This window comes from Ooceraea biroi, chromosome 1 (genome assembly GCF_003672135.1).
Source record: "Ooceraea biroi isolate clonal line C1 chromosome 1, Obir_v5.4, whole genome shotgun sequence".
NCBI lineage: Eukaryota > Metazoa > Arthropoda > Insecta > Hymenoptera > Formicidae > Ooceraea > Ooceraea biroi.
In genome coordinates this window covers 23,852,114-23,865,396 of record NC_039506.1, presented here as the reverse complement: position 1 = coordinate 23,865,396, position 13,283 = coordinate 23,852,114, and the positions used below count along the sequence as shown (strand labels likewise).

The window sequence follows — 13,283 nt, the reverse complement described above, 5'->3', positions numbered from 1 at the left end:
ATCGTCCTATTTTCTTCACGTCTCTTCTTTCGCCGAGATACGAAACGCTCGTGTATCTCTCGTTCTTATTTAATTAACGCATATATCTCGACAATAAATATCGCAAAAATATTATACATGGTTTTTGATAAATCAGTAATTCTATTCAGCATTCATCGGTAAGTTCTACGCAAACGTTACAGTTTTTAAAGTAAAAATAAGTTTTGCGCGAAACGTAACGACGGAAAATCATTCCATTTTCCTGCCAATACGAAAAAAAGTCATTTGTAAACCAACGCACTCGTGTAGACTGCCATTGCAGTCGTCGATGTGCAACCATGGCATCATTGTTGCGCGTTGGTATTGTTGTTGCATGAATACTGGAAACAGCTGTTTACGATGTGAGGAAACCATTCTCGCTGTCCTGTTCCTTCGCTTCAAGAAATTACCTCGGAAGAAAGAGAGAGGGAGGGTGGAATGGAGTCCGCGGAACAGGTAAGGCGATAGGGAAAAAGTGCGAGAACAATAATGAAGCTCCTTTAAACGCGCGCGCGAGCCTTTTCGAGCGGTGAACCGCGCTGACTGCGGGAAACTACGGACACGTTAGAGCGGGTGGTTACAATTAAGTCGTGGGCATCGGTATCCCCTCATGAACGTACGCAACGCCTGTCTACTTTCCTTCGTGGACGCATCGCACGCTCTGATCTATCCCAGTACGTACCGGCATAATTAATGTATTCGCGTTTGCAGCTCGTTAATTGAATATAACTGCGAGCCCCGTTCGGTTAACGAGCGCGGCAAAAGGCATCTCATTAAGCGGGGGCCTGGCCTGGACTGAACGGACCCCGGAAATCCGTGCCTCCCATCTATCACTCGTACCTTACACTTCAGGTATTAGACGAGATACGTATGAGCGGGATCAGTCCAGGATTCGCATAGTGCAGTTTACAGAACACAGCCGTTCTTAAAAAGGAAATTATACGAGTTTCGTTCTCTTACTGGGTTTTAAATGACTTGTGAGAGTGTTTTCTTGTATTATACTTATGTATTTTTTTTTATTGTATGTTGTTTGATGATTTTCCCGCGACTAGAGATTATTGTTCGGGATGAAAATGTGTTTTCATTTAGTTTTCGTACGATGTGCGATCCTCAATGTGCGATTTTCTTCTACCCGGTCGCCATCGACGTTGTTAACCTCCCAGTTCGAGATTCTCGCGGACATTAATGAGCGACCGAGTAATTCTAAAACCGAGTTCGCATTCATCGCTTTAAACCTCCTCGCTCCTCTTCTTCTTTTCCCTTTTTCTTTTTTTTTCTTACGCGCGTAGGGCCTCCTCCTTAACTCGGATCGCAGCAAAATGGCCGCGGGCCCCGGTAAATAAGCGACTGTCATCTGACGCCCGCAAAAAGCGGATACACCGCGGCAGACTGGTCTCCGTGCTCCCATCTTCGTCCTGCCCTCTCACCCTCGCTCTCGATGTCTCCCTTTTCCCTCTCTGTTCTCTGTCCTCTTGTGCTCTGCCACTCCGTCTCTCTTCCTTACTTTTATTTACCCGTTCGTTTATTCCAGGCATCGTGTCTCACTAGATCTCCCCGTCCCTCCCTTCTTTTCCCTCTTCGACTTCGCGTTCCTCCCTTGCGAGGTCTGAAGATTAATTACAAAAAATCACCGCGACGCGAATTGGAAACGTCGTTCCACGAACGGCGAACGGCCGGGAGTCGCTTCTGGGCGAGGAGGAAGGGCAGGGAGAGGGACAGAAAGATATGTCCATACCGATGAGCTTTTTGGCTCGCGAAAGGTGGCCCAATAAGCGGCCACATGTTTCGGATCCGATTGGAGGAACGTATGGCCGTCGCGGATTCAGCGTCGATCACCAGCCAGCCTCGATCACCAGCCAGCCTCGCATCGATAACAGCTGTCCAGCAGAACCGTATACGAAATGTAAATGCCTGCCGGTCTTACTCCTCGCCGAAAACGCGAACCCATTTATCCATCTCGTCCACCCCTCGCTCCTTTCCTCTCCCTCGCTGACTCGACGCGCGAATCTGGCATCGATACGTCCGATTGTCGATCCAATTAAAAAATATCTTTTCAAAATCGACGAATCAATTCGAAAACTGTAGACGGGAATTCCCATTAAAATCTCATTAATGGTTCACGATCTTCTCCAGTAGTTGTCTGTTCGACTCGCATTCTCCACATGTGGTTCGACGTACGTTAACGACTCCACCTCTTCTTCCTTCCAGCATCCGAAATATATCGTTATCTTATCGTGTAATTTTTTGATCCCTTTCGCGTTTCACGCGCGTCCCGTAATTTTTCTCGTTGGATCTCGAAAAGCGTGGAATTTGGGTCGATAGAAGCGACCGCGCCGCGGCGAATCCTTTATTTTTGGTAATTTCGAGACAAATGACCGGCCGACTTGACGGGCCATTATAATGACATTAGCACTCTACGTTTACGGCACGAACGCGCGCGCGGAAGGAACGAGGATGTCCGTGCGGTAAGCGATTTCTCGTTTTCGTGCCAGTCGGTCGTCCTGCCTCTTCATGGCTCACGTTACACCGGAGAAGTTGGATCCTCGAGGGAAACAATCAGGGAACAATATGCGGCTGGGTCGCAGAGATGATTATGCAACGTGGCGACAAAGCTCTGATATCTCCTATCGCAGAACCGTAAAAGGGAATTCGGCGTAATTGCTTGATCGATCGATGACGGTTTCCGCGTATAGGGGCTGACGTTTAACGAATCAATCAGTCGGTTCTCGAGATCCGCCTCGGACGATTAATAAAGATTTATACTTCTCATTACGACTACTTTCTATCACGCGGTTCTTCCGGGTAAGCAAGTAGGTTGCTGCGTGTCTGGGAAAATCAAGAAAATCAGGAACGGCAGAGAAACAGTCGAAAAAATCACAAAGAACTTGATGTCTCAATTTCAAATAATTTCGCGAGTATAGTTTCATCTGCGAGTATAGCGAAGCAGCTCGCATTTAGCAGGCTTTGATGGCGACTAGTGCCGGATGAAAATGTCACGCGATTAATGCCAAAATCTAAGCTTTAGGTCCCGAATTTCGGTCGATTAACGGTCAGCGCGGAAGAGGGGTCCGGCGAGTCCCTGCAGTTTTTCGTGTCACGCCACGCCAGGTCGGTGAGGCTTGGCAGTGGCGGAATTGGGAGGAATTAAAAACGAAGCGAAATAAAGCAAAAGCGCGGCCGAGTGGCTTTGTGATGTTTGCGGAGGCCGCATCAGCTTCCTTCTCCCCATCTCTTCCTTATAGTCCACTGTCTTTTGAGGCCTCGTCATCCTCGCCGTTCCTGCTCTCTCTCTCTCTCTCTCTCTCTCTCTCTCTCTCTCTCTCTCTCTCTCTCTCTCTCTCTCCTGTGCTCTTTCTCTTCTTCTCTATTGGGTCCACTTTCGTTCGCGGACTTTCATGCAGCGGACGACTAATTTGAAACGAGTGCGAGACGCGGTTCCCGGAGAGTTCCGAAGCCCCGTGGAGGGTGCAAAAACTAATCATCTTACCTCCGGACGGGAATTAGCATTTCTAATTCGCCTATCTCGAATTAATACCGCGATGGGCAGTCCGATTGTCGGTCGCGGCTAAACTGACTCGAGGGTATACCCCGGTAGTTTTACAGCCGATGCTGTGGACTATCGTCATTAAAAGTAGATTTAAGATATATGTATATTTCTGAAGGTACTTTTTCATTGTTCGGAACGCTGTTTATAGATGTCGAGTCGTAAAAGCGCTTCGTTCTGTGCGCTCGATGATCGAACGTTTAATTGATAAATAAAAATGTCACTCGATGTATAGTCGGTATACGTAAAAGAATCATGTTCGCGGTAGGAAGGGGGGAAGCTGATTCGTCGGAGGGTCAGCATTAACGATAATTAGACAATTAATAGCTCCTCTCAGGCCAATAGAGGAGATCGCTTGGCCGGCGCGGCGTGGCGACGGTAGCTCTACGCCGGCGATATAAATTTAGCAATTATCGCTCTAAAGCGTAATTGGGTCGATCTTCCGCTTGGGACTTTGTGGGAAAGCAGTCGACCGCGACATTGGCGCCAATTTACTGATCGTATTAAGTCGCTGCAATTGGTAATTGGACCTACACGTGAAATCATCGCCGAGCGATGCAGACACAACGCTGACACGTAAATACTGCGGGCACGTATTAACAGCTGTCACGTCTGATATTGTACTTACCGACATATCTCGTTAGGAAAAAATTGGATTGGCTTCAATAATGTGAGATTTAGTTTTAAAGGAATGTTCCGTTCAATGTAGACATTTATTTGCAATTATTATTAATATATTGACATTGGTATACAATATTATACCAATAGACATAACGGTATGTACAAGATGCAATGCATGATTGATGTGACTCGAATGACAAGTTATCGAATCCGCAGAAGGTCGTCTGCGCCAATTTACTCGTCACAACTTGCGAGTGCTTCGATTTAATGAGCACTGCTGTAAGAAAATTACTATCGTAATCTTGCAAGATGACGTGCGATGATATACGTAAGCTGCCCGGTTTCTGTTTCCCATAATTACATAATTAGCGAATTCTCACCCGTATCACGATCGTCTCGCGCACTGCCTTTCGCGATAACAAAGTCCATCTTCCATGGAACGTGTGGCCGGACCGTCCGGCCGCGGACTTTCCAGGAAGCCCTTTGCAGATCATGCCGAAAGGTACGCCCTCGAAGCCGCCTCGGATCCTGAAAAATGCACGAGCCTTCTTCGGACGACGGACTGTTCAGACATACCATCCACGGATCATGGACAATCGTGGCGATCCTGACATTCCACGCTGTCGTCCTACGAAAATCGCCAGGTTTCGTAGCTGCAGTTCGATGTAGAGCCCATTTTCGATCTGCAATCTTAAAAATCCAATGGCATCAATTAGACACAAAGCGTCATATCTATCCACGTTATTGTGAATGCGAGAAATTTGATTCTTTTCGAGCAAATAAGACTGGTAATGTGTGTATGTATTGTGTAACATTTTATTTGGCAATTTTTATTTAGCCTACTGTGCGTTACTTGCAGTTTTACTCGTCATGTAGATTTTAATTTCCGGTTCGGAATTCACGCGGATTTCGCAGGAGCTCGAGGTACGATCGCGCGTCTCGTTATCCCGGCGTTAGGCCCGCGACGAAGCGCCAAGTCCGCCGTTTAACGATGCGGTGCCACGGAAGCTGGCAAACCGAAAGAATATTTTCTAAGCGATCCAATTATATGCACGCGCGCATACCAGCGCCCGCGAAATACACCCTCACGCATGTATACCGCATGCGTGAATATATCCACGCGCGGTATAATGCGGGACGCCGCTCGAGCGTCCTGGATGCAATTATCCCATTTAAATTAAGCCGTATAATTGGACGACCGTCTATTCACACTCGTAAAGCACCCGTGCGCGCGCTTTTACTACCGCGGCCCGGGCAAGGATGAATTTAAGGAGCGACGAAAAGAAACGAGGCACCAGCCGCGCTGAAAAAAAGGATCTCCCAGCGCAGCGGGGGCAGCGAGAGTAGACAACGAAGGGCGGAGGGCGTATCTTCCAGTCGGAAGGATGCTGCTACCGTTCGTCGCTACAAAACGATTTGGTTCTTCTTCCTCCCCCTGCGCTCTCCCACGTTCCGTTGCTCCTTTTCCGCCGGCTCGTTTTTTCTGCGCTACCCGAATTTTAAATCTGCCGGACAACATTATTCGTTTGTTTGACGTGTTTCCCAAAGATCGCTGTCTGGATGGTAATTATATTATTAATTATTGATTTATGCAGAATTTTTTATTTCAAGCCTCCTGGAATTATTTTCTGCTAAATTTTGTCATTCTCTTATTCTCGACGCATACGAAGAATAGCAAAGAACGCGTGATAACCACATACGCCGTTTCGCTCTCATCCCCCGGAGTAATTTGCGAATTTTATCCCCGGGATTAGAGAATGCGGAGGTCTCCGCTTGATTCTGAATTCTCTTTTTAAAAGATTCGAATAACATCCGGCTACACACAAAAACGAAATTAGCCCACAATCCTCATTAATATTATTCGTGGAGCGCTTAATTGCCCTGCTAAAGTTAAAGGGTAAATATAACGACGTTTCTAAACATTTTCATCAATTACTTCTAAATGTTATAAATTCTCTGATCAACTGTTAAGTAAACTGAAATAAAATATTTAATAATATAATTTGGTCAATAATAATTAGCCGTCGAGAATTAAATAAGCACACTCTTGTCTTAATAATAGGATGTAACATTTGTGCGGTTTCATCGAGACGTATGATAAGGCGGATCACTCGTTTAACGATCATCTCGAGGATGAGAAAAATCCCGAGTCACGGGAAAAAGGGATTCCCCGTGCGAGGGAGAAAGGACAGCCGAGTGAGGGTTCGCGCGCGCGAGAGATTACGCGGCAAAATCCGCAAACGAGGGAACTTAGAGCGCGTTCTAATTGCGAATATGACTATGCTTAATTCTCCCCCTGGCCGCGCCTCCTCGTCCCTGTGTTACGCTCGAATTAGTCTTACCGTTAAACTATGTGTCTATCACTACGATAAAAATCGCGTAAGTCAATCATCAGACAGCGATTTGCAAGTAACATTCTATTCGAAAGTAAACTGCATACGCGTTCATTTAAAGGAAAAACGAAAATCTACAAATAAAGCATTCGCGAAAAATATCGCAAAAGGTGAATCTGTGATTATAATTATCGTAATAAATAAGTCTTTAACTGGGCGTGGATAGTTACTTGATATTTACTTGAATATATAAATTTAATTTGACATTTAATTTAATTTGGCAGTCCAAGTATGCTTACATGACATACCAGTGTGAACACATTGGATACAAATTAATATTTATTTAAATTGCTTTAGAGTCTACATTACATTTTAATCATATGATATTATCTTTTTGGTCTTATCTATTTTTTTTTATTTTTAATCAGATTTGCTTGCGATCTGTTACATGAGAGAATTGCGTACCGCAAGATGAATATATTCAGCGTAGATACTTGAAAATTTTGCGCTCTCTCATTTTCTCCCGCGTTACATTGAACTTATTTCGTTGTCCTCGCGAGTCCATCTAAGCGTGATGGATGGTATTACAGTTAATTTATCCGATCAATCGAATCTTGAAACGACTTATCTAGATCTCGAGCCGCCGGCGATAAACTATATGACTGCGGCGTGAAAATTGGATTCGTAACATCAGTGGCCGCCTTTTCGTCACGGGCTTTGAAAACGCCCGGTTTAAAAAAAGAGAGTTATATACCGGGATAGAAGGAAATTGTCCTATGTCTTCTTTTGGAAAGGCGACGAAGCAAGAAATCGACGACCAACTTTAGATCTACGGCTCGTGCGTTCGACTGTCGATACCGTTATTATCCGAAACAGTGAAAAGTGTTACTCGTGATATTTCCAAGTACCTATTTGTAATATTCTACATAAAAGTTTTATCAAGCTGAACGAAACGGATGAATACTCGACATCGCGATCATCCTCTCACTGAATTACACGGTGCCACAAATCGCCATTATTCACGGTATCCACGAAGAGATCGAGCGGCGCGCACGCATTTCATCATTCACGATCAAACTCTAAGGCATCAATCTACATTTTTGAAATCTATCTCCGCGTGAACTCAAACGAGTGATCATCAACCGTTCGTCGGATAAGAGCAATCGGTTGGAAGCCGCGTTGGCACGCGCTGATAATCGATGGAAAGCATCACCGTCACGCGGCCGCGGCGATCGGATCGAATCTCGACGGATCTTGACGAACTCGACGGTTCTCTTGATGGCAAAAAGCCATCTCTTCCGCGATCCCTTCCGATTCTCTCGATTCATAATGCAGCGCCGTGATACTTGTCATCGTCGTCTTCGTCGTCGTCAGTATCGTCAGCAAGACCGTTCCTTTCGTGCACCGGTCGTGTCATTGACATTGTCACGTCCTTCCCGTACTGCGAGAAAGTCACGCGTTGCACCGCGCGACTTTGAAGAAAATTCCATGCTCGCCTTTAAGGGAAGAGGCGAGGTTGCATCGCGATGCCGTGATTACGGCGCGGCGACAACGAGTCTTGCACGCGGGAAGAGGGAAACCGGCGAAACCGTTGCATTAATGGAGAGCGCAGCGGCGCGTAGCGAGTTCTAACGATGACTCAAGGGAGATCGCGTAGATAGAGAGATGATGGATGGTTTTGATTCCCTGCGACCGCTCGCCATTTTCAAAATTCCCAAATTCCGACGAAAGAAACTCGTTACGATGGTCCGAATGCATATATGGCCATGGAATGTCGAAAAATAAGCTTAGAATGCCACGCGGCATTCTTCGGCCCTAGCCAGACGCCGACTTTCGATAAACACATTCCTGCGTCCCTTCAGCGAACCTGAAGTTGCAACTATGATCGTGAACCTCGTGGCGGGCACAAGTGTTACCTGCAATCGCAACGGGAGCAGTCAGAAAAGGTTAGTGAACGATTTCAATCAGAAGAAAGAAGACATTCCAAGGGGATAGTCAGAAAAAAGACCACAGCGACATATCGGCATGTTGTTTCAAATTGTCGAATATATTTTATGTTTCAATTTATTTTATCTTTTTATTAACAATGCGTATGAATCAAATAAGAGTACCTTGTAAAAGAGAAAGATTGACATTCACAATATCTTAAAAGATAATATTCAAAAAACATGATTTAAAAAGCATTCGTAGAAATTATACTGTCTGACTCTGATTACCCATTACTACTTCCTATAAATGTTGCTTTCGAAACAGCACCGCGCAATCGGATAAATACTTCTCAAGGGGTTTTCTTCAAAGAGTACAAGGGATAGAATCCGAGCCCTCTGAGGAACCATTGGGAGGGAGGGGTTGGTGAGGTGAGGAACGGATAGGTGGCGGCCAAGGGAAAGGGGGTGAAAGGGGATTTCTTGGATGCCGTGATGGCGGCATCCAAGAGCCGGTGGTAACTGGGAGTCAACCCTCGGGCGGGGTTGCCGAACACACGCACACACACATACACATACGCACACACACATGTATAGGGCCTCATCGCCATCCTGCGTGGCGCGGTCGGAACCAGCTCCTGTCCGGCTTCTTCGTTCTCTTCTCCTTCCTTCACCTCCTCCTCCTCCTCCTCTACCATCTTCGTCTTCCCTCACCGTTTCTCTTTCCTGCTCGCCGTCTACGCGCCCGTCTCCACACCGGCCACCTCTCGGCTCCTTGCTCGCGCGCTTTCCTCCTCCTGGAGGGGATCGCATTTTTTTCTGGTTGCGCCTGCGATGGGTGGTAACCAGACCGGTCTGCGCCCGTCCAATGAGGAACGCGGCCGTGGTAACGCCTCTGCCGGAGTGCTCTGACAGTGGTGGCCTTCCTCATCGACTACTCATCGCAGCAGTCCCTCTTTCTCTCTCTCTCAGTCCCTCACTGTGCCTCTCCCTTCGCCTGAAACCCTCACTCTCTCTTTTTCTCTCTCTCTCTCTCTCTTTCTCTCTCCTTCAGTCCCTCTCCGAGTCACTCACTCTTCCTCGTTGTACTCCCTCTCCGTTCGACCGCTCGCTGTCCTCCTCCCTCCGCTGGTTGTCGTCTATGTTTCAGCTCTTCCCGCACTTCTTTCCTCTTCTTCGCATCTTGATATTTTTCATTAATTTCTCCCGAGCTCTCCAGATGAACCTCTGTCTTCCCGCGAACTCACACTCCCGACCTCCTCCCCCGTTGCACCGTCTTGTTACAGTGTCGCACTCGGACTCGGATCTCTCTCCTTCTCGTCCCTCTTGTCTAGCTCTCCTTCACGCGTTCGCGTCCGCGCGACCGCTGTCTTTCTCACGAATGACTTATACGTATTTGGTACCCCTCGCTGGAGTTGCTCGCGCTCACGTCCTTGTCCCTCCGTGAGGAGGAGCAGCGCGTTCCTCGCTCGCTTCCCGAGACACGATTTCGCGCCATCGTTAGCTTCCTCCAAATATTCTGTTCCTGGCGGGTAAAATTTTTCGCGCCATTTTGAAACGAGGAGTACCTGCTAATTCAACAATCGCGATTCACTCGTCGCGTAACTATGCAATTCTCTTCGTATTTATTAATTCCTGGCGGATGTACTGATTCGAGTCGTTTCCTCTTCCTATACGAACCTTTAAATTTAGGGCTTCTCGTTATTTCGCGACAGGTGTGGTCAGTGCCTTCCTCCGCGCGAGATCGACCTCTGACCTATCCTCCGTGTGAGAGTTAGGAAGGGGCAAGGTACCGCGATGGCAGTCGTGGACGCGCATGGCTGCTTTCCGGCTCCTCTGTGTTTCCGAGACTGCCGTACCACCTACAGAGTGACCTACCCCTTCTCTAAAGGGTAGTTTGCAGAACAACCATCTCGGAATTCTTATTAAAGAAGCGAACTTTTGCATTTTAATTACTCAGTTTCCGCCATGTATAAAAGCGTCACGCTATTTACAACAATTGCATCAGAATAAATATGTTTGATATAAAAATGTAGAAGAAAAGTATAAATATTATATATTACTCCGATGTGCTTCCACGTTTGGGTGAGGAGGGTGCAGAATGTAAGACTGACCTACGATGATTTGACTGCAGTACCAGTTTATTTAAATGGTGTACAGATTTCCTTAAAGTTTCGCGTGGACCACATCGGTGATCAGCTGACTCGCTAAGCGCTTATCCTTGCATTTATATAGGATTCGGTTATAGAACAAAAGGTAGCCGCTATCGGCCGCCTAAGGTTTGACGGTGTTTTGGCAAAGTCGGCGGACAGTTCGATTCGACTGTCATTCGAACAAAACCACGCATTTCGAGCGAGCGCATTTCGCCCTTTGTTTATGCCGTTCGATAATTCTTTAGCATTGTTGACCGTCGGCGACTTGATGGTCGCTCACGTCAAACATCGCGGCGCTTTACGATCTTATACGTTCAAAATCTCTTTGCCATTTTCGGCATTTTACGCGACACGAAAGGGTGTCGTCGTGAGCCACTTCATTTAAGAAAAGACGCCAATGTCGCTGCTGTTGTTTCGCGTCGCGGATTCATTTAAATGCGCGACTGCACGAGCACGATTAACAGCAATAAACAAAGCAGATCCGCTTTAAAGCGCAGAACGGAGTCACGTTGATGTGATACGGCAAAAAACGCCACCATTTTCCCCGTAACGCGCGGCCCAGCTACGGGGGGTCCTCCGAACGGCGAAGGATCGAAGCCCTGGTCCTCCGCGCTCACCTAGGTGAGGGATGAGGTGAGCGAGGTGCGCATGTTCGCCTCGCGGAGGGAGCACGCCCCCTCGCGAAGCGCAATTTCATTTTCTAAATGAAGTGAGCCAACCCCCATGGGAGGGGGAGGAGTGGAAGGCTTGGCCGTTTCGTGTACACGCTCGGCACTCGGTTCGGCTGCAGTCGAAAGCGCATATTCGTTTAATTAATCATGTATGAGGTTCACCGCAACTGAAACACGGGTCCAGCGTCCACCGTTAACCCGCGCGAAAACGCTTCACATCGCCCGAAATCGGTCTGGTATACGATCATCGGTGATTGCTAGCACCTCTCCCGCATTTCGTTCCCTTTTTTTCTTTATTACGAAGCAACGTATTGTTGTTCACTGTACTTATCGTAGATATTTCCGATTAAATAGATATACGATGATTTCTCACGGCGATTCGCGATAAAAACGAGGCGATTTTTGACAGAATTGAATTTTTATTCGAAATAACTTGCGATAACTCGCTCGTATCCCTCCCGACGTCGCACGTACACTAGAAGACCGTTTATCCACGCTGCCGCGGTCTTCGACTCGGGTTGACCTTCTTCCATCATTCTTTTCTCTGCTAGATTCGTTTCTCATTAATCTCTGTCCCCATCCTTTTACTCCGTTTCATGATTTCTTGCTACATTGCCCCGGTCCGTCCCCCGTGGCCCTTTTCGCTTTGCTCCTTTGAGACAACATGGCCGATCGACCGGGCGCCATTGAGCGAGCCGTTGCAGGATTTTTAAGAACTTCATTTGCTTGCTTTACCGTCGGTCCACGCGAGTAATATTCGCTGCTACAAAGTTTTGCTGCGTATCGCGAAAAAACGCGTACGTGCGGATCAAAATGATTGCGCTCACGTGACGCGCCATCTTTTGATTTGCCAGTGATAGAGAAATAAATGATTGTGAGAACTTTCAAAGATACTTTTGTACATTACTGATAGTTTCCAGAGATTTTCGAGCTACCAACACGCTTGCTGTCGCGATCGCGTGCGATAATTCTGTTGAGGATCTTGCTTGCTCGACAACATTATTGCAACTCTGCTTATCGTTTCACATTGATGCTCGTCGACAATTTTCTGAAAATTTTTTGGTCTCTGTGGACTCCGGCATTTCATGGGAGCCTTGGGGGTTCGTCGAATCGACCGAATGCATTCGTAGGACGCGCCGTAAATCATTTGAACGATTGGCAATCTAGCAGACACGAGATCCCTAATCCGTATTATCAGAAGCTCCTCGAAAAAAATGTTAAGGTGTCCCGCGATATCACCAGGAGAGAGGGGGAGAAAGAGGGAAGAGAATGGCTGGTCAAAAAACGGTCTGGCGCCAGTGAGGAGCGAGACTAGAGTCGGGCAGCAGCGGGGTCTGTCGGTCTGTCGGTCGGCCTCATAGCAGTGCCAGAGCATGGAAAACAAAAAAGCCCGCCTCCACCCCCCGTCCACCCCTATCCGTGCCGTAGCTATCTTTGAGAATGGCCTTGAACTTCGAGGGAGAACCCCATTGGCCGAAAAACCGTGTCGCAGTTTTTCCCCCGAGGGCAGCGGCAGCTCTACGAGCACGAATCACCGGGCGAAACGGGCTCTTCTTACAAGCTACTTGTTAGGTAGCTCGGAAGGTGGAACGAACTCTCCCCCTTTAACCTAACCGGCAAAACCCCCTCCCCCTTGTGAGAGATCTTCGCTTCGTCCTCCCCCGAGCTGATAAGATTTGTGGTTATAGCTTGTTTTTGGAGCACTCCGCGGGGGTCGAGTGCGTTGCTGTTCGCTTTCAACGAAGGAAAGGGGAAGGAGGAGGGTAAACCTATTAATGGCCAGTGAATGAACCCGCAATGTCGCCGGTTTCTTCGGACGAGACCGCTGTGTGAGAACGCTTTCGATCTGCAACTTCCCTCGGAAGAGTTTCGTCGGACTGCTTGCTTATACGCGGCACTAACATACTATTATAAATTTCCATGATTCATGATCTTATACGTGACGATTAACGCTAGCGAGTAATCAGGTATGCGTTTGTCATTGAAATCGATCGATTTCTTTTAGTCTTGCAATGAAT

General features: G+C 47.3%; 1 protein-coding gene across 2 annotated transcripts in view; it reads right to left on the bottom strand.

The window, feature by feature from the left end:
- Nucleotides 1-4,247: 4,247 nt before the first annotated feature.
- The window catches only part of LOC105279348, an 86,441-nt gene continuing 77,405 nt past the window's right edge, over nucleotides 4,248-13,283 (bottom strand). For both annotated transcript variants that reach the window (XM_026971119.1, XM_011339029.3), the window contains exons 2-3: nucleotides 4,564-4,873; nucleotides 4,248-4,460 (exon numbers count right to left, since the gene is read on the bottom strand). In XM_026971119.1, coding sequence (XP_026826920.1) covers nucleotides 4,276-4,460; nucleotides 4,564-4,873 — 495 coding nt within the window. In that variant the 3' untranslated portion in view covers nucleotides 4,248-4,275. The remainder of the gene's footprint in view (nucleotides 4,461-4,563; nucleotides 4,874-13,283) is intronic.